This window comes from Coffea eugenioides, chromosome 4 (assembly GCF_003713205.1).
Source record: "Coffea eugenioides isolate CCC68of chromosome 4, Ceug_1.0, whole genome shotgun sequence".
NCBI classification, from domain to species: Eukaryota; Viridiplantae; Streptophyta; class Magnoliopsida; order Gentianales; family Rubiaceae; genus Coffea; species Coffea eugenioides.
The window spans coordinates 24,376,031-24,398,385 of NC_040038.1; the positions used below are offsets into that span (position 1 = coordinate 24,376,031).

General features: G+C 38.8%; 2 protein-coding genes across 2 annotated transcripts; both read left to right on the plus strand.

Annotated features, from left to right (window-relative positions):
* Positions 1 to 6,591: 6,591 nt before the first annotated feature.
* LOC113769209 lies at positions 6,592 to 7,458 on the plus strand. The gene has a single exon (XM_027313675.1). The coding sequence runs from the start codon at positions 6,592 to 6,594 to the stop codon at positions 7,456 to 7,458; it is 867 nt and encodes a 288-aa protein (XP_027169476.1).
* Positions 7,459 to 19,186: 11,728 nt separating this feature from the next.
* LOC113769210 (protein FAR1-RELATED SEQUENCE 9-like) lies at positions 19,187 to 21,068 on the plus strand. Its single transcript, XM_027313676.1, has 6 exons — positions 19,187 to 19,613; positions 19,722 to 19,999; positions 20,309 to 20,374; positions 20,479 to 20,580; positions 20,706 to 20,810; positions 20,979 to 21,068. Exons 1-6 carry the CDS (start codon positions 19,187 to 19,189, stop codon positions 21,066 to 21,068), a joined length of 1,068 nt encoding a protein of 355 aa, XP_027169477.1.
* Positions 21,069 to 22,355: the final 1,287 nt, after the last annotated feature.

Here is a 22,355-nt window from a genome sequence, read left to right on the forward strand (position 1 = left end):
TGAAAGGTAAAAGATGAACAATGCGAATGATTTCTTTCATAATTTTCAACCAAAAGGCAATCCCCTAGATTTATCAAAATTTCCTTCGGGAGGGAATGTGATTTGCAGTCCAGTTTTAGATGACTTTTTCGAGCACAAAAGGCTTCTGGACTGTTTCGATTACTTCATTCTCCCCCACAGTGTATTTGGCAGGCTCTTCAAACTCCTCATCAATGGTAATAACCCCTACAGTATCTTTATGCTCAGGAAGAGGGTTCTTGCTGATATTCGGCCCTGACTCACATTTTTTCCTTAAAATTATGTCCCCAGCATCAATCATGTCTTGGATCTTATATTTTAGTGCCCGACAATTGCCGGTAAAATGGCCAGGACTTCCAGAATGATATGCACAAATGGTTTGAGGATCATAACCAGCAGGAATGCCCCTAGGGTAGGTTTGAGGAGGCACCACGCCAATTTTAGCAGTAGTCTTAAGTTGCTCGTATAATTGGTCGAGGGGTCAGCCCAAATTGGTAAAGGTATGGTATTGAATTTGATTTTGAATTTCATTGGTTTGAGGATGTATAAGTTTGGTTGTTTGGCAGAACAGGTCTTGGATTAAAAGGAAGTCAAGGTCGAGTTTGCAAACTTGGTTGAGAAATCTGGAAAGGTGGTGCAGGTATATTTGTGTAGTTGGGTCGGGGGCGAGGATGATTGACAGTAGTATAATAGACAGAACGTGAGTTTGGGTAATAAAGGTAGGGGTATGAGTAGGTGGATCAGTTCTGAAATCTGGGTCTAGTCGAGGGGTCCTGATCCCAGGTGAAAGCATTCTCTCCTTCCATCTTATTGAACTAAGGTTTCTTGCCACTACCACTCTAACCTTGCAAAGCTTCCAGTTGCATTTTCAAGGTTGACACGTTGACTATCTTTCTTGCTTTGACGAATTCGTCAAATTCTTCTAACTTGTTTACAATAGCTGCAAAATGAGCTTCCAGTCATTCAAAAAAATTTCTCAAAATAAGGCGGGTCGTGAGCCTTGATAAATGTTCGAACAACTTCATCTTCGAACATCGGGGGTTCCACTTTAGGAGCTAGTTTCCTCCAATGTTTGGCATGCGTCTTATGATTCTCCGACGGTTTTCTCTTGGTCCCCTCAAGTGTGGTCCTCATTGGAGCAAACTCGCAATTGTACTCATATTGTCTTACAAAAGCGGTTGACAAATCCACTCATGTCCTCATCTCATCAGGTTTCCAATTGGAATACCAATCCAGTGTATCGCCTTCTAAGCTTTCGAAAAATAATCGAACTGGCAAATTCTCTTCATCTATTGGCTTTCCTAACTTGTTTGTAAACATTCAGAGATGTGTCTTAGGATTGCCTATTCCATCATACTTGCTAAATTTAGGTGCTTTAGAACCCACGAGTAGTTGCATATCAGGAAACAGGCACAATTCGTTATAGTCTAAATCCTTGTTTGTTCAAACCTTGGCTCTTCCTCATGAATTCGTCAAACCGATCCAACCTCTTTAACAAATTCTTGTCAATTGGCGCAGAATATTCTCCTACTTCAATTTTTTCCTTGTGCAGTGGTGTCTAGTGTGAATGGTTCAACAGTGGAATAATCATATGGTCCTTGAGGTTCAAGTGGCATGTTCAGACTGACAGGTGGATAAATTTGAGGAGCTTGTATATGAGAAGGATTGATTTGGATATTGGGTACATAGGTATGTGGTAGGCCATGAATGGGATAGGTGAAAGCTTCCTCAGGTGGATGTGGAGCAAAAAGGGTTTGAGTATGGGATATGGATAGTGGTTCAGGTTCAGGTTGACTAGCAGGTAAGGGCTCATGTTGAACACCGCTACTGCTACCAGCAACTACCTGATCAATCACGCACCATTGTGTGGTCATCTCCATGCTTAGCTCATTGAATTTGTTCAACACTTCGCTCAATTGAACTCCCAGATTTGCAAGGTCGGTTGTTGGCGTTGTTGCAGACCTATCGGATGATTCGGAATGTGTACTCATATTTACACTATTTCTCAAAAACTCGACTACGTGATCGTGTAATGATGAGGCTTCTTTATGTAGCTATGTTTGCAATTACCTGAAAATTTAGGAAAAACCCTTTTTATATTTTCCTCTTGATTAATTGCTGTCAAAAAGAAAGAAAAAGGAAAAAAATACGCGAATTAGTAAAAATTAAAGTAATTCAGATGCATATCCTATTGGGGAGCCCTTTTTGTGCCAAGGGTAGGCCTAATATGATGTAACACCTTCAAAGTGGGACCCGTTTATCAAACCTGCTTTTGACCACCATTTGGCACAAAAGAAAAGTCACTTCGAATTTGCAAATTTCCATTTTTATAAGCATTTTTTATCATCATTCCTCAGAGACAGTTTCGTACAAAGTCATTAATCCTTTTCAACCTATCTATTACAACACTTTTGGATTCTCTGGCATAGGGATTGCTCATGTGTTCCACCTGATCGTATAGTTCCCCACATTTTCTTTTCAATTCTTGGTGTTTCTCTCGCATATTTTCACATGCTCTTATGTTTCTCTGCCATCTCCTTGTTAGTTTTGATGGACTTTTTTAGTTGCAAATTTCTCTATCTTTGGCTTCAATAATGGCCATCAATCTCTTGACCTCCTCGGACGGTTCACCTTGCGATTCTTGTGTACCAAAACCTTTAAGCCAATCCTCATACTGCGGAGTTACTAAACCCTTTTGCTTGAGTTCCGGAATGTACTTGATGTGCTCATCATCGGACAATGTCCCCCAGGCTTCAATGATAGGAATCTTCATCGGAATTTCACTTGGACATATCCTTTTGTTAAAAACAATGGTGAATTCGGCTAAATCAAATGTACACGGCAATTCTTGAGTGCGACCCAACTGTCAGAGAAATCTCTTCGGAGCATAAGCCATAATACCCTGGGTGCCTAGCAATGGAATGAACTCTGATGCTTTGGTGTGAAGTACAGGTTTAACACAATTAGTCCAATCTAAAATCCATCTAACATTCTGATCGGGCAACTCTTTTAAGAAATCCACATACTCAGATGCGTTACTCAGCAAACCATCTCCATTAACACTCTTGCGATGCGTAACTATCTAATTATACCCAGACATTGGCAGACTATTAGGAATAGGTGATTGTCTCATAAGGTGCTCCATTGCCCATATGTACAGAATTAAATTGGATCCGTGAAAAAATTTTCTACACTTTTGGCAAGTAGTACAGGCTACAAAGATGTTGGCTAAGATAGTCGGAACAAAAGAGTATTGCCTATCTTTTATCCCTAAAAATAGATCAAACATGACTTTAGTGAGATTAAAAGCTATCTTCTTGTCTTTCCTCGGAAAAAGGTAAGTTCCGACCATAACCAATCCATACACCCACGGCCTTTTATGTTCCCACGCGGCCTTAGACGTAAATGAGAAATCTCTTAAGTGTCTCTCGAACCCATCTCTCAATGCAAATCGATCGAATAGAAATTTCACATATATGCCTTGATCAAATCCTTGTAGTGCAGATTCCTTCAACCCAGTGAAATGGCAGAACTCGGCCTTGTTTGACACAAACGGAAATATTACAACGGTACCATGAATTGGTAAATTAAGGAGGCCATATACCTCCTCAATTGTCACGGTCATTTCCTTCTTGCCTAGTCTATATGCGGAGCAAATAGGGTCCTACAAATGTATCAAAGTTTCTACCAAGTAGCCGTTGGATTTGATATCTTTAAAATCCCCAATTGGGCCTAAGTGAGAGGCTACTTGGTTAATTTCACTAGGTGAAAGCAATGCGGGCCACTTCTGTACCTCAATCGGTGTTGTTAATATTTGTTGGACTCGTCGAGGGCGTTCCATCTAGGGACAAGAAGTTGGTGTCAAGTACCTTATCTACAGGTCCTACTTTTCCGGTTAAACCGGAATTTAAACGTGAAAATCCCAAAACAGGGTTAAATACCCATGGGAATATAGGGTTGGCTTATTCTTAACATGGGATTCCCTAAATGGCATTTCCTCTAAGGTTTATGCATGATGCCAATTTATCAAAGCAATTTAAATATGCAATTTGGAATGAAACATGACCTAAGGGACCCTTCGTATGCCAGGGTGGGCCTAAAATGACGTGCAATTGTTAACCTATGAATGCAATACATCAAAATTTAAATGTGCAATAACCTATCTAAAAAGGTAGGTTCTAAAGAGTATTATGCCAGAACTCTTATTTCCTAACGTTTCTGAATGCAATAGACAAGAAAACAAGGAAATGCTAGTTCAACAAATAACACATAACACGTTGGGGCAATTTAGATGATACAAAAAGCAAAAAAGAAAATTAAGGAAAGAAGGGTGGAATCCCTCCCTTCGTGCCTAGTGTTCCTAGTTTGGTACGGTCGACTCTATCCTAGGCGATTTCTAATATGGATGCATGAGGTTGGGTTCACTAATGCATTTAGACTCAATAAAGTTTCAGGTCCCCAAACCTTCAGACCAAAGGCAAAGAGTCATCAATCCCAAAGCCTAAGAGTCGGTCGTTCGAGTGACCCCTCGGACATTCCTACGCGCACGTCATGCCAAGACCACATGTCCAAGTGGATCGATCCTAATCCTAATTGGGTGGAGTGGTGTGACAACCACTAAAAGTAAAAAAGAAATGAGGGGTTATAAAGTAAAACGTATGCGTGTATGAAGTGCTCCTTTTGAATGGAGAGATTAAATACCATCAAATGTGGGTGAAGGCTCTAGGGTGGCTATCCCCCCTCCCCAAGATGCAAAGCGTGATAAATATAAATAAAAATGAACTATCCATCACATGTATGGTGAACGAGGGGCGATTGCGCGCATAAGATGCAAGAAACCCTAAAAAGGAAAAATGCAACATAAAACCTCCAAATGTGATATATAAGAAGGTTAAAAGAAGAAAAAAATTGACTAAATCAAATGTTCGGACTCTGTAAAGCATCCCCAGTGGAGTCGCCAAGCTGTCGCGCCCTTTTTTTTTGAAAAAATATAAAATTACGGGTTTATAAAAATGATTTTTGATTGATTAAATGAATTTTTGATTTGTTGAGAATAAAAAAAGAAAAAGGGCCTAAAATGGGACTTAAAGTGCGACGATTTTGGCCTAAAAATAATAGTTTAAAAAGGATTTTTAATAAAAAAAAATAGGAGTCGCCACTTGGTATTGAGTTAAAGTGTACCAAATCACCTAAAATGAATTTTAGATGAAAAGTAGAGAAAACCGTTTTTTAAATGACTCCAAGTCTACGAAAATCAAGAGAAAAGAGCTCGAGAGTCACGATTGAAGAAACGGAAGGCAAGGATAAAATCCAAGGCACCTTTTCAACCTAACCAAGATTAGTTGCGTGATTTAGTAAAAATTTTTCTTATTTTAACCTAAAAATTTAACACATTTGGATGTTACTATATGAATGCAAATCTAGATCTAATGGCTATCGGAAGGGTCAATATGTCTCTTCGAAACTGGATTGGTACAAATCGCATTAATTACGACGCCCAAAAGTGATTCTTTGAAGAGGTCACGAATATGCAACAATGAGACTTGAAAAAATAGAAAAATTATAATATATAGGTATACGTGATCCAAGGGAATGCATCATAATGGGTGCGGAGAACTAACACTCGTGACTTCAAATTTCCCTTTAATAGAGGGAACACGAGCGTGCTAAGGCTAGAAAGCCATACTCGTCCATATCCCATATTCAGGGGGTACCTTTCCTATCCAATCAAGCAAATGATCTAATGTAGTCCTAATTTTCTTAAATGGAATGCAATTCTATATGTCATGTTTCATAAATGGAATGCAATTCTATATGTCATGTTTCATATATAGGGCTAAGAGATATACATATAGAGCAAATATCATGCAAAAAATGGTAAAGATCCTAAAAAGTAGAAAATATGCATGAAATGTAGTGATTTGTCATACAAGCATGATCTAGCGCGTGGACGGTCCCTAAGGGTTTAGCATTGGACTAGCACATGTCTACAAGTTCACTAGTATTCCACTAGCGAGAAATTGAGAAAATAGACCACAACTAGCGTTGGACTAGTGTGGTGACGCCATGCATTTATTATAACTAAATAAATCATATAAAATATAATAAAAGCAAGTAAACACATAATATCACATAAACACATAGTACGTAAGCCATGATATGTAGATGAAAAGGTTCTAAGAAAGCGAGTAAACACGTAAACATACAAGCATGCAAGCACACACAAAAGCAAATAAGAGGAAATGGAGATCTAACTATTACATTTGAGGGCCCTAACTACAATCTAAGGGGGGAAAGAATAATAAAATAACCATCTAACTATTACATATTCTATCTAAATACATGTCTTGAACCCCCTAACTATCACAATTTGGCATTTAAATGTCTCTCAAATAATTGAAAATTAAATTAAAATAAATATACAAAACTAAAAACAAATAAAGTGAATAAATATAACAGAAGCGCTCGGATTTGGCGAATTAGGCTGTAGAGTGGCGTTGAGAAACTCATCAAAGGAAAACTCTCTTTCTCGGCTAAATAAGGTAAACTAGGGTTGTGTGGCCGTCGCCAGCCATGGCGGTACTCCAGCCATCTGAGGGGGCTATAGGAGCGGCGCCGCCCTTGTCGAAGAGCTTCGCGGCTGTGGTAACAGCCAGCAGTAGTGCTGAGGTCTTCGACCTAGGGACAATCTCCACGCGCAGAGGGGAACCAGCTTTTAGAATAGCGAACAGCGACATTCAGCAGTTAGCACGTCTATTCCAACAAGCACTGGTGGGCAGATTCTCATACAGTCGTCCTCCTATGGAGGCTGTAAGGAGGTTCTTCTTATTATTAGGGCTGAAGGGGGACTATGCGGTGGCCTTGTTAGATACGAACCATGTTCTCATCAGGCCAACAGTAGAAGAGGATTACATTTGGTTATTCGTACGCCGCACATGGTATATAAGGAGTTCGCCAATGACAATCTCCAAATGGTTTCTGGATTTCAAAGCCAACAAGGAAATCTCAATTGCTCCTGTGTGGGTAAGTTTTCCAAGCCTGCCATTGCCATTCTTTGGGAGGAACCCACTCAATAAGCTGGCCTCTGTCCTGGGAAGACCACTAAAGATTGACGCCGCAACGGGAGATTTGAGGAGGCTGTCGGTTGCAAGGGTGTTGGTGGAGATCGATGTAGCCCGCGCACCAGCAAAAAGGGTCTGGATAGGTGATGAGGAGTATGGTTTCTGGCAGAACATGGAGTACGAGAGCTGGCCAGCGTTTTGCTCCTTCTGTGAGAGATTTGGCCATGACCAACAAGAGTGTTATAGGAAGTTTCCGGCTCTAAGGCCTGCGAAAAATCCCCAGGCACATTTGCCGCAACCCAAGGACCCTCTTCCCCAAGGAGATCAAGGAACGACCATGGCGAGGGGGGAGGATGTTGGAGAGTGGAGGGATGTCTAGCAATCTGTGACTGGGGCAGAAGTAGAGGGGGGAAGGTCGCCCTTGGCTTTGGACCACGAGCAACTCGAGGCTCCAGAGGTAGTGCTGCAACAGCAACTGGTCCTGGCCAATGGGTTGGCGCAGACTGGGGACGAGGCAGTGCAGCGGTAGCCGGCTGCCGGATGCACGGATGAGGGTCGAGGAAGCGCAAGTAGGCAGGGGCATGCTGGGATAGGTGCAGCAACAATGGATGTGGGTGAGGGTGAAGGAAACCTAGATGGGCAGGCGCAAGAGGGGTTGATTGTGGCAACAAAGCCTGCGGCTGTGGGGGAAGGCAACGCAGGTGGACAGGCGCATGATAGGTTCATTACGGCACCATTGGCTGCGGCTGGAGTGGGGGAGGCAGATGCAAGGGGTCTTGATGCATTGCTGTTTGTGAAGGTTGGGGATAAGGGGGCTGGGCAAGGGTCATTGGAGTCGCGACTGCAACTCAGTAATTCATTTGGGTTCTTGAGGGGGTGGGAGAGGAGGTGGAGAGGGGAGAACCAAGTATCTGAGAGGCGCTGTGTCACTTAGCCAGTGCGTGGAGAGGCATCCTGTGACGCCCCGAAAAAAAATGAGTTTGAGAACCCGGAATTTTTTTTAATTTTCTAGGGTTTATTTTTTTACTTGCCCGCTTTTCTACATTTTCTTTATTAGAAAAATTCCCCAGATAAAGTTTATGAGCAAAGATAGTTTGAAAATGATTTTTCTAGTATCGGTTTGTTTTTGAGAAATTAAAAGTGTATTTTGGACGTGGGACCCGCAAGTGCGGTAAATGCATTATATTTTTGACAACTTGTTGGAATTTTGTATTAAGTGATATTATTGTACAAGGTGTTAAGATATTTGTCTTGGAGAGACAAGAAGATAATCTCAAGCTTAAAGAGTGACAAGTGTCACCTTGTTATTGAAGGTTGGACTTTGACATTTGACCATCTTACTACCTTTACCAAATAAGTACCAAATTGATCCAAAATTACCTTCATTCTTCATCATCTTGGCTGAGCTTCACAAGGAGAAAAGAAAGGAAAGCTTTCATCTTACTTCTTCATTTCTTGCTCCAATCAAACAATTTAACCGATTAAACTTGGATTTGCTCCATAAAAACCTTTCTCTTGGTAGTATTAAGGTGTGTAGTGAAGTGGTTTGAGAAGCAAAGGTGCTAAGTTGGGTCTTTTCTTGGGTTTGTAAGGTAAGTGACTAAGGAACCTTTCCTTTGATCTTGATAATGTTCAATTAGTGATTGGTGGTGGTTGAATAAGTGATTTTAGGGTTGATTTCCTGATTTTGGTTGAAAATGATGAAGATTTATTATTTTTGGGGATTTTTCTGTTTTCATATGGATATGATTATGGGGTCATGTATGATGATTGGAAATGATGTTTAATGACTCTAGGAGGTGGAAAAAGTGATTAATTGCAACCAATTTCTGTTTTGGACCAAAAATTGAAAAGTGAGGGTTTTGTGATGAACATTCTGTCCGAATTTTTAGGTCCTAGATAGAGGCAGAATTGGCCTTTTATTAAAACATGAAAGTTGTAGGGAATGACATTTCAGAGGCGCCTACAAAATTTCAGGTCAATCGGAGTAGCGTGGAATGAGATAAGTCGAAATTACTATTGCTGTTCTGGGTTACCCAGAATTGGAAATCTGCGACTGTAATTGGTTGTTTTCGCTGGAATTGCTTCCGAATTGGTTGTTGAGGTCTTCTGATAAAATGTAACCCTGTTTCGTAGCTTTCAGCTGGTTTTGGAATTTCTGGATTTGGACTTGTGTAGGCTGAGTTATGATGTTTACGCTAGAATGCGTTTTGCAAACCTGTTTTCGTGATTCTGGTATAGCATCTTGCATTTTTGACCTGGTTACACTGGAAACTGAGTTGAGTGACCTTCTACAATATTGTACCCCGATCGCTTAGCTTCGAAACGGTGGGTCTTGCACCTTCATCCGACAATCGTAGCGCCTTTGGTACCATTACCGCAAAATGACGTCAAAACCTGTTTTTCTGGTTTTGAGCTTAACTTTCATTTCCGGACTTTTCCCTGGTTTGACTTGTACTAGTACTACTTGGAGTTTGCTGAATGGCTATTGGATGAACTTGTTGTTGTGTGTGTATCTTTGGGTTTGAATGAGAAGAATAATGAAGCCATGATGGCTGGGAAAGTTAGCAAATTCAGGGGAAGTGCTGTCCGAACTTTGAAGGGACTTGATTGCATTGAGTTTGTGATCTAAGACTTGGATTTGAGCAAGACAATGATATATGATGGTTGGTTCCTGAGCCGTGGAGGTGAGTGACCTCAAACTACTTCTAAAGTTATTTATGAACCGTTTCTTACATTATTTACTTTTGAACTGTTTCCAAAGTTACTTTTGAAATGTTTTCTTGCATATCATGTGTGCTGGCATTTGAGTGTGCCTTGTTTGCTATATTTCTTGACTTCATGACTTGTATTTTGGTTGATAACGTGTTAAGCGCTTATAATGATTTCCAAAACGAGTTTTCGAGGCGAGTGTGTACTTTATCGTACTCGACCTCGATAAATGTGAAATTTTCGATTGCAATGTTACTTGCGCATGAATGTAAGCCTTTTGGGCTGAACTGGCCATTGCCCCTTGTTACCGGTCGTCTTGAGCCAGAAGCGGACTCGGTCAGGCGATTAGGAACTTGGGTGAACGTTTGGTATACTCGAGTATTACCTATGTAGGTTGGTGGAGCCTGGCCAAAAGCCAGGGACGGGGTGAATGAAATGAAATGAATGACCAAATGAGCGAGGAAATGTCAGGAGAATGAATGTATCCTTTCATGAATGTTACTATCGCTTTCCATTGTAAATGTTTCTTGAATTATGGATAATCCATATTTACTGTTTTGCAAATGATGTAGTTGTTTCCGGATTTATCATTTAATTTATGACATCATTGCTATATGACATCATTGAAATGAACTATTGTGAAACCGAAATGAACTATTGTGAAACCGATTTGATTAATGATTTTCTGGTTACTCGCTGAGCTTTTAGCTCACCCCAAAAACTATTTATTCCCCTCCACAGGGCTCGTGGCGAAGGAAGGACTTGTAGTACTTGTGCACGTGTATGGATGGCCTAAACTTTGTACAATTTTGGATTTGGAATTATTTTATGTATATTTGGGATTAGTTTCCGCTGCATTTGTGACATGTAATTATTGGAGACGGATGTGTATTTGTGGACCAGTTGATGTATATTTGATTTTTATATTGTAATTTAATTGAGGACTGTAGTGAACGACTGAGTCCCGGCGAGAGCTGGGCAGGCGGCCCGCCGAACCCTCTGGTTCGCCTTAGGGGGAGGTGGGGTCGTGACACATCCAGAGGGTTGCGGTATCAGGAACTTCAAGCCATGCAAGAGCAGTTGACATGTCGGTTGGAGCATACTGGTAGCTTGGAGCACTATGGGAGGAATTCTACTGCAAGTGAGCTGCTGGAAGTGCAAGACCATAAAACAGGTACGGAAAGAACAGGCAGGCTCCCAAAACTAAACGCGATGGTTGGGGAAACTCGCAAGAGGTATGCTATTTGTTCCAATGCTAGGTCCAATTAATTTTCTGGTATGGAATATTCGGGGTGCATCAAAGATGGACTCGCTCCAATATTTAAAAAAGATGAAGTTTGATTTTAACGTAAAAATTCTGGTTTTGTTGGAACCCATGGCTGATGAGGGGCGGTTAGATTTTGTGAAACAGTTTATAGGTTGTCAGTCGGCAGCCTCCTTTGTGAATGGCAAGATCTGGGTCTTATGGGACCTTGCTCTCACTATTTCATTTTCCACTTTTGCGGACCAATTGGTTGATATGGAGTTCAGCTCCCCAGCTGGTGCACTCTTTCTCTCGGTGGTCCATGACCAATGCACGAGGGTAGCTAGGCGGCCTCTCTGGAGTGCCATGGAGGGATTGGCGAGTTCACGCCAGGGACCCTGGATGTTGGCTAGGGATTTTAACATTATCTCGAAGGCCTCCGAGCGGCTGGGGGGGGGGGTGCCACCGAATGCTCGAAACATAGAGGAGTTCAACCAAGCGATATTTAATTGTGGCCTGGTCTCGGCCGATTTTAAAGGGGCGCCGTTTACCTGGACGAATGGGACTCTGTGGCAGAGTTTGGATTGGGTGTTGGCTAATCGCGAATGGGCCGAGCTATATGCTATATCAAGGATGCTGCACCTTGCACAGGGACGGTTTGATCATGCTATAGACACCAAAATTTTAGCATTTTTTTTATTTCATTTAGTTGATTTTGTTTTAATTTTTGTTTATTTTTATCTTATTTTCATTTTGTTTAGAAAATCATTTTATTACTATTAATTAATTCATTGGAAAGAAAAAAGAAAAATCATCAATCAAACACCAAAATTTTTAGTTGATTTAGTTGATTTTATTTTATTTCCATTTTGTTAAGAAAAACATTTTATTATTGTTAATTAATTCATTGGAAAAAAAAAGAAAAGAGAATAGATCTAGTGCGCGTGCAAACACGCACACTATTCATCATCTTCTTCGTACATGGCATTGATGAGGCCAGGTACCAATTTTCCAGCTGCATTTTGTTCCATTTCTACTCGATTCTTTTTCATTTTTCTTTTATCCCTCCAAATCCAGTACAAGGCCACATCATCCCTCCAAGACTTATCATGAAGATTCCAGAAAAACAAGGAATCAAGGGCTCCAAAATCTGAAGCAAAAACCCAGCTATCATCCTAACCCTCGAGATGAGGGTTTGGGAGATTTTGCTCCCTATAAAAGGATGCAAAAAACACAGCCTAAGGGGGGGAGAAAAAAGGGATGGCAGAGTAAGAAACCAGAGGGGAAGGAAGAGGCTGAGAGCGGAGTAAGAAAGAAACAAACGAAAAAAAGTAGAAACGGAAGGTTTCTGGGATAGGGAAGGAAGAGAGAAAGTGAAAAAGAAAAGAAAAAAGAAAGGGAGAAGAGAAACGGGGAAAAGAGAGAAGAGGGTTTGAGAGAGAGAGGGGGCGGCTGAGACATCGAAAGGAAGGAAAAACAGAAAAGAAACAGAGGGAATATTTCAGGAAAAATGCAGAAAACATTTTCTGCCGAAAACCCAGCCAGGGTGATGAGCTAGCCCACTTCGGGGCTAGATTTCTACTTCTATCTTTTCTGTTTGAGAGATCTTATGGTTTCTGTGCTTTCTGGGGAGGAACCTGAGAAACTTTTATTCAGAATGTGTTGAACAAAAACACCTCCAAAAGGGCCAAATCGAGATCCAAAGTATCAGGTTCGTCACTACTGAAGTTTACTGCGACGAAGTTCTCAACTTCCTTTCTGGAATCAGAGTGACTTCCTGGGGCGTTGTACATTCATCTTACTTCTCTAAGGTAACCATAGATTCTCCTTTTTGACAGTCTTAACACCATTTTTTCATGAGAGTTCAAATCCGCAAGACATGAATCTTGCGTTATTTGCTGCTGTCAATGTTTTATAGCCATGGCTGCGACTTTATTGTCCAGATCCTCATGAACATTAGTTAAATGCTAGTCTTTTCAATCATTTGATGCCTTTCGTTAGTCTCAGATGGGTTTGACACAGGAAATGAGAGAATAATGGTGATAATCTCTAAGTTATGAATCATAAAGCTTCATTTTTCTTCCTCGTTATCTTGTCAATAGCCTTTTCGACCAGAGTTGCATAAACTGGGTTGGTTTAAGCCATGTTAACAGAGTCATTCTTCTTTTTGGGATGCTGAAGCCTTTGGTCTACCTGAAGTTTGGAGTATGTTTGTTTTTTGATTGTTGTCTTGGCTTGAAAGTATGGTGCTTGCTTGATTTTGACATGAAAACCCAGAAACTTGAGACCAATGGACGAACCTGGGGCCTCACAAGTTTCTCCTTACCTTAGATTTTTTCCTTTTGTGTGTATTGCATCTTGATGAAGGGTTTAGGGTGTTTGACAAGTGCTTGAGACTGGTTTCTTGTTAAGATTGCCGTATGAGATTACTAGAGTTGCAAAGCTGTGGAAAAAATTAGCGAAGAAGAATTGCATGTTCCGTTCCTATTCTGAAAATTTTTGCTTGTTTGGATGTTAAAATTCCGTGTTTTGTTACTTAGATTAAAGTTTTGATGTTTAGTTGAGATTTTATGCAAAAGGAAGTTTATATCATGAAACTCAGAAGAAGATTGCAAAAGTTTTTCGGTTGCAGAAACCTGGAAATATTGTGAGAACCCGTAAATTCGCTAATATTTGTCCTAGGGTTTTCCCCTTTAATTGCATGTTTTCTGCATTTTCTGGCCTAGGAATATTTTCTTGGTGGATTTTATGAGCAATTATAGTTTTTAGATGATTTTTCTAGCCTTGGAGAGTTTTTGGAAAATTAAGTATATAGAAAGGACGTGGGACCCACTAGTGCGGAAAGTTCGGAAAAATTCGGCCAATAAGGTTAGATTCCGGATACTGTGTAAAATGTATCGGGTGTTAATGGATAAGTAGAGGAGTGTGAAGTGATTGATGTGAGAGGTGAACAAAGGATAGAAATGCAATTAATGTGATGCCAAGTGTCACCATGATATTGGTTAGGACTTAAGAGTTACTATTCATTTTCTTGACTATTTTGACTAAGTGGTTAATATCTTCAAAAAAAATCACAAAAATTCACCATTTTCACCTCTTGATGGCCGAACCTCTCTAGCAAGAAGAAAGACAAAATTCTTCAACTTTCTAGCTTCCATTTCACTCAATCTTCCAAAACCAACCACATAACTTAGATTCTACTCCATAAAATCTATCCTTTGGGTGCTTGTGAGTGGTCTATTGAAGTTTGTTTGAAGGTTTTAGGTGGCCAACATCTCTACATCTCTTGTTTCTTCCTTTGGTTCGCCTTAGGGGAAGGTGGGGCTGTCACAAATATTAGTTGCAGAAAAGTTTCCTCGTAAGCACTTGGGATCCTCGGTGACATATTTTGAGTCTCAATCCAATGCCACCTCTAATATTGCGCCAAGTGTCCTATTATTATTTGCACTTTAATTTTTTAATAATTCAAATTGGTTTGGTTTAATACAAATTTTCTCTACCCTCTAAAACTTTGAACCAAAATTAACCGGCCGGTCTAATTCAAATACCATCACTTTTGAGTTAACCACTCACGATCTGGGGAAAAAGAAAAAGAAAACCTAAGCGATTGAGCCACCAAAGTCTTTCATCGGTGATTGCTTTGAACAAAGCCAAAAAGAGACAAAGTCCCTGGAAGCTTATGGCACCGTTGCCCAATAAGCTAAAAGTTGAGGAAAGACCTTGCATCACCACTCTAAAGTTTTGCCTGCGTTTTAATGCCAAGAGGTGACTTTTCTTCCCCTTTCTTGGATAACGAGATTCTACACCATATTGAGCGTCAAGAACGGTTGCTGGAGCGAACATCAGCAAGGGAATTAAAAAGAGATTTTATTACTATCTTCAATTCTAGGTAATTTATATGCCCTATTTTTTTACTTTTGTTTTTATTGTTATTGATTTAACATGAATTATTGTTTATTGTTTACAAATAATTTACTATGTATGAATACTTTTGATATTGAAAAAATATTTACTTCATGGGTCATAGTAATTCCTGGTCATTTGAAGCAGTGCAAGCCCTCAAAGATTAAAAACCAGCTCCACATAAACCTGGGTTGTTCTCGTTTTGAAATCCTCCAATCAATCGCTTCAAAACTGCATCCACCCTTAAAAGACAAAGTGACATCCGTCACCCATAAGTTAAAAATCTGATCGTACATAAATTTTCATAAATCTGATTGCACTATTTTTTTACTTTTGTTTTTATTGTTATTGATTTAACATGAATTATTGTTTATTGTTTACAAATAATTTACTATGTATGAATAATTTTGATATTAAAAAAATATTTACTGCATGGGTCATAGTAGATTCTTGGTCATGATTCCCCTAAACTGCATAGTAGATTTTTGGTCATAGTAGTTGCATTTGTCCCGAATATGTTGTCCCCTAAAGAATGAAGTTACATTAATGACAGAGAGAGAGTGAAATTCTGTAGGAAAGTGTTTAAATAATCATTCAATGGTTCCGAAAGAACAAACTAAGCTGTTGAATACTTTAACCAATTATGCCACTACAAAATTTTAAAGGTGGCATTGGGTTTTGTAGCCTATGTAATTACTAACAGTAACATCACCCTACCTTGTGTTATGCAATTTATATTTTCATATTTGAATTCTTCATTTTCATTTCCGTGAAAGTGCAAATCTACATTGAATTGTGAGTTTGGAAAGGTTAAATATTAGTTGAGTGGTCAAATTGACTACTTACATGCTAATTGTGATATACCTGGAAAATAAGTTACTTTGTGGGATTAAAAAATTGTTTATTATTTCAAAAATTCTTATAAATTTTACTAATGTACCAAATTGAAAAAAAATACAAGAAGTAACAATAGCTTTTCTGATTAGTTGCAAGTAGTAGTAGTGAACAAGTAGAATTGGGAATTCAACTATTTCAATAAATTATCCAAGAAAAAAATTTGCTTACATTTTTTTCTTATTGTATTGCAATTAACCTTGTGTGAAAGTTTGCAGGATATGGATGCTACGACTTCTATGGAAACTAAGGTATCATCCTGTCGCAGATTGGATTTTGACAAGGTAGATCAAATTACGAATGATGAGATTTCCACTCCACCTGTTTTAAATGTGATAAAGGATGTAAACAAAATTCATGCATCGATTCCTCCTGAACTACTTCCGAAGATGGGCATGGAATTTCAGAGTGAAGAAGATGCTTATAATTTTTACTTAGCATATGCAAAGGAAGTTGGTTTTGGAATCAAAAGAAGTAGCTTCCACAAAGATAGTAATGGTAAGCTCATGGATAGGGTACTTTGTTGTAGTGCTGAAGGAAAATGAACAAAGGATAAAAGAGATCTCAATGTAAGAGCCCCTCGTCCTGAGACACGGTTTAATTGTTCGGCGAAGATGAAGGTTAATAGTAGACAAACTGGTAAGTTTCGTATATGTCAGTTGATCATTGAGCATAATCACTATCTTTCAAGTCCCAACAAAAGTCATTTACACATATCACATAGAAAGATAAATTCTATTCATGCAGCTGAAATTGATATGGCACACCATGTGGGTATAGCACCAAAAGTTTCTCATGAACTTATGGCACTACAAGTGGGAGGACGGGAGAACTTAGGTTTCATTCCTGAGGATTACAGGAATTATTTACGTTCTAAATGAATAATACAAATGAAAGTTGGAGATACAGGAGGCGTACTTGAATATTTGGAAAAAAATGCAATTAGAGGATCCTAATTTCTTCTATGCAATTCAAGTGGATCAGGATGCTTTGATTACAAATATTTTTTGGACTGACAGATTAATGAGGGTAGATTATGCAAGTTTTGGAGATGTTGTTTGTTTTGACACAACGTACAGAAAGAATAATGAAGGCCGTCCATTTGCATTATTTGTTGGAGTGAATAATCATAAGCAGACTGCAATATTTGGGGCTACTTTATTATATGATGAAACTGCTTCAACTTTTGAGTGGTTGTTTGACACTTTTGCGAGAGCCATGTTAAGAAAAAAACCAAACACTATACTTATGGATCAGGACGCAGCAATGGCTAAAGGACTAATTTCTACATGGCCTGAAACACGTCACCGTCTTTGCATATGGCATATATTTCAAAATGCAGCTTGTGACAGCCCCACCTCCCCCTAAGGCGAACCAGAGGGTTCGGCGGGCCGCCTGCCCAGCTCTCGCCGGGACTCAGTCATTCACTACATTCCTCAAACAGATTACAAGATAAAACTCACATATTACAATATAAATCTCCAATATTTCAGACCAAACCTACAGTCCGGCATCGTAAACTTCAAGCCTAGGATACACTACAGAGATCTGAAGCCTAAGCTCTGATACCACCTCCAATCATGAATTGAACATCATTAGAGGAAGGAAAGTGGTTCTTCACAACTCACCTTAGCAATACAAGAGATAGAGCAATTAGTCACCTTAGCTTTCCAAACAACTTCACAACCAAGCTCAACTCCACCAAACTAAGAGGTTTTATGGAGTAAATTCAAGTTTAATCGGTTAGAATTGAAGATTGAGTGAGATGAGAAGCTAGAAAGTTGAGAGATTTTTCTTCTTTTCCTTTGAGAGAGAGCCGGCCATGAAGCATAGAAATAGGATGATTTTTGGGTCAAAAGTCCAAGATTAAATCACAAGGTGACACTTGTCACCTTTTTGGTTTAAAACTTATCTTTTTATCTCTCCAATACAAATATCTTAACACTTTGTAAAATAATATCACTTAATACCCCAACAAGTTGTCAAAAATATAATGCATTTACCGCACTTGCGGGTCCCACGTTCAAAATACGCTCTTAATTTCTCAAAAACTAACCGATACTAGAAAAATCATTTTAAAACTATCTTTGCTCATAAACTTTATCTGGGGAATTTTTCTAATCAAGAAAATGTAGAAAAAGCGGGCGTTTAAAAAATAAACCCTAGAAAAGTAGAAAATTTCCGGGTTCTCACACTTATACTTTTCGGGGCGTCACAATCTCCTCTCCTTAAAAGAATGTCGTCCTCGACATTCCCTCTTGTACTAATCAAGTCAAGACATCCCGCAAAAATCACTCAAGCATTCCAAGTAAACACTAAGAGTCAAATCAAACCCACAGTCCGGCATCCTAAACTTCAAGCCTAGGATACACTACAGAGATCTGAAGCCTAAGCTCTGATACCAATTGTGACAGTTCTCAGGGTCACATCACAAGGTACCTATCAGCTTACCACCCGCACGCGGCCATCCCCTACGGAGAGTTTCGCTTCGTGACTCTTCACGAACGAGAGGCTCGGGGCTTTTCCAGTAAAAGGACGTAGAGTCCCAACCGTCGGCATATGGCTCTGATACCAACTGTGACAGCCCCACCTCCCCCTAAGGCGAACCAGAGGGTTCGGCGGGCCGCCTGCCCAGCTCTCGCCGGGACTCAGTCATTCACTACATTCCTCAAACATATTACAAGATAAAACTCACATATTACAATATAAATCTCCAATATTTCAGACCAAACCTACAGTCCGGCATCGTAAACTTCAAGCCTAGGATACACTACAGAGATCTGAAGCCTAAGCTCTGATACCACCTCCAATCATGAATTGAACATCATTAGAGGAAGGAAAGTGGTTCTTCACAACTCACCTTAGCAACACAAGAGATAGAGCAATTAGTCACCTTAGCTTTCCAAACAACTTCACAACCAAGCTCAACTCCACCAAACTAAGAGGTTTTATGGAGTAAATTCAAGTTTAATCGGTTAGAATTGAAGATTGAGTGAGATGAGAAGCTAGAAAGTTGAGAGATTTTTCTTCTTTTCCTTTGAGAGAGAGCCGGCCATGAAGCATAGAAATAGGATGATTTTTGGGTCAAAATTGAGTATTAGTAAAGGTAAGAAATAATGGTCAAAGTCCAAGATTAAATCACAAGGTGACACTTGTCACCTTTTTGGTTTAAAACTTATCTTTTTATCTCTCCAATACAAATATTTCTGGGTTCTCACACTTATACTTTTCGGGGCGTCACACAGCTATTCATCTCAGTCATGTGTTAAAAAATTTTAAACAATTTGCTCGTGATTTCAGTAGATGTATATATGATTTTGATGAAGAAAAAGACTTTATATATGAATGGAATGCTATGTTGAAGAAATATGATCTTGAAGACAATGATTGGTTGAAACATATGTTTGAAATTAAAGAGAAATGGGCATTGGTATATGGAAGGGAAACATTTTGTGCAGATATGACAACAACACAAAGAAGCGAAAGCATGAATAGTGTGCTAAAAAGGTATGTAACCTACAAGAATAAATTTCATGAGTTTTTCAGTCATTTTGAGAGGCTAGTTGATGATCGTAGATATAAAGAACTTAAAGCCGACTTTAGAGCATATACAAGTACTCCAGTACTACCATTTGATGTTGATGTTTTGAAACAAGCTGCAAGTGTTTATACGCTTGAAGTATTCAAATGGTTTGAAGTTGAGTGGGGCAAATCTCATGATTGTGGTATAATCACCTACAGTGAGGTTGGAACAGTGACAGAGTATAAGATCACTCCTAAAGGTAGAAAAAACTATCATATGGTTAGATTTGATGCAATAGGTGATTAGATTTCATGTAGTTGCAGGAAGTTTGAATTCTCTGGGATTGTGTGCTCTCATTCTCTGAAAGTTCTTAATGTAAGAAACATAATGAAGATCACTAGTCAATACATAATAAAGAGATGGACCAGCAAAGCAAAAGCAGGATATATTAGAGACAATAATTCTTGCAATATCAATAATGATTTGGATCCGAAAGTGCTTTTTACGAAGCGTTATAGAGATTTGTGTAGACTATATACTCAATTGGTCACAAAAGCTGTACAAGCAGAAGAAACTTATAGAATTGCTAAAGAAGGCCTTTTGAAAATGTTGGATTTGGTTGATGCAAGGTTATATCAAGAGGGGGTTGAGCAATGAGATGTCAAATGCAACAAAAGTTTCTAGCCCCACAAATAATACTACTAATGCAAGTGGTATCAATATCAAGGGCATCAAAAGAAAGACGAAAACTATTTCAGGCAAGAGACTGAGGAGTAGTCTAGAGAAGGCTACTAAGAGAAGAAGATCAACGAAAAAAAGTTTGCAAAATAGTGTAACTATGAAGTTACCAGCGTCATCACATGATGAGATTTTATTACATTATAATTTTACAATCTTTGCAATTCAATATTTTCTTATATTATGATTCTAATCTTTGTTTTTTCTTTTCATTAGCCTGTAGGAGATATTATAAATATTGTATCTACAGGATGCAGTATACAACATCATGAACTACAAGAGGTAATAATTTATAAATGTACTTTCAGTTCGATGAACATGACTGACTACAAGAGGTAATAATTTATAAGCTATTCATAAATGTACTTATTTATTTTTATTTTTAGGCAAATACAAATGAGGTGAGCATGATAGAATCTTTACAGTATCAACAAAATTATGGCCAACTATGCACTTTCAGTTCCATGAACATGACTGGCTTGCTCAAGGTAAACTATTACTGTTGTGATCATGAGTAATTACTTCTTTAAGAAAAGATTATTTATCGTCTTTTTGTATTCATCCATTTATTTATGTGTTCAATTTTTTTTTTGTGATGCAAATCTAACCATAGGCACAAGAATTACATGGTTTCAGAGGAGCAAAAATAAATCAGTTCGAATTGAATGACAACTCTTGTACTATGGGACAAAAAGTTGGAGCTGATCGCAATGAAGAGGTATGCAGAAGCCACAGATAGATTGAATGAGTGAACAAAAGAGGGATTGGTGTTGAACCCATTCAGCCTCTTTGGTGCATTAGAAATCCCGGCATGTGCAACATAGTTTGGCCATATGTACCTAGTTGAATATTCTGATCTTTTGTGCTTGGATTGATGTTTTATCAGAGAGTTAGAGAAATAGGTTTTGCAAGACATAATAAGAGGTCTCCAACATTTGCTTCATGGTGCTTTAGATCTTTCCTCGCGGAAAATTAGTGCAGCATCTCCTGTGAGGGAACTCATTCCTCAGATTCATACATTACTTGTCTAGTAACAAGTTAATTGCATTCGAAAAGAAACATATGTTTAGAAAAGGAAAACCATACAACATACAACATTTAAAAATGTTGGCAAATCAACTTTGTCTTTTTCCCAAACTCCAGAATGTACAGGTCTATTTGCAGAAAGGTGAAGGTACACAGTTCACTAACTATTAAGTTGTCTGTCCAATAGCATTGAGGTCAACAAGACCAACGGCTCATAGTAGTACTTCCTAAAAAATTATCCAACTTAAAATACAAACTCAAGACAACAAACTGGTTGTAGGATGATTTCCTTTCCAATTTCCATATGTTTTCCCAATTTCAGAGTGAATGCATGTAGTAAAAGTCAAAAAGAAATATGACTACACACTCGGTAATTGTGTCAGCAGTATTGGTGCAGCAGTATTTTGTGTCTCAAGCATAGTGGTAGCACTGACAGGTTCGTCAAGATGGAATTCTAAGTTGCTTCCTGCCTTTGGCTTCAAAGTTGGTGACCCTGAATGCAAATGTTCCGTTAAAGAAGATGAGCTCCCAGCTTCTCTTTCCGGACATAAAGATGTCCATGTCTCATATAGAGAATCCGGATCAACCAACTTAGGCTCACTGGAATTGGCAAGAAATTGCTGATAAAGCTGAGATGCTAAAAGGCCTTCATCCATGGAGCTGCATGTTGCTTCATCATACAATTCCACCGGTGGAAAGAAACCCAATGATATGGATGGGAAACGTTTACAAGCCAATGAGACATCAAAATCATCTTTTCCACCATTACACTTCTCACATAGTTCATTGTCTATCGAGTCATCAATGCCATCATAACCAAGAAGGACAGTTACCTAAAGATAAATCAGATTGAGATAATAAAAAAATCCCCTTTAGATGGCAAAAATCAGATACCACTTACTTTAAAATCGGAAGGGAAATTGTAAATGTAGTAATCATGTGAAAAACTAAGCAACCTTCAAGCTAACAAATATCACAAAGACTCTGATTTCTCAATATTATTACTGATATACAATGAGTATTAGCTTAGTTGGACTAGCTCCAGAAGGATTAGAACTCAGAATTGGGTACATGAACTAAATGATCTTGTCAATAATCTATATTACTAAATACTGATAGTTTGTCTTCCCTTTCTTGAATTTTTCAGCAATCTTTGTATTTGATCAAAAAAAATCCAGTTTCCATTACATGTAAGTAATATCATTTTCAAATAGACATAAAAGAACTAAGGGCATGC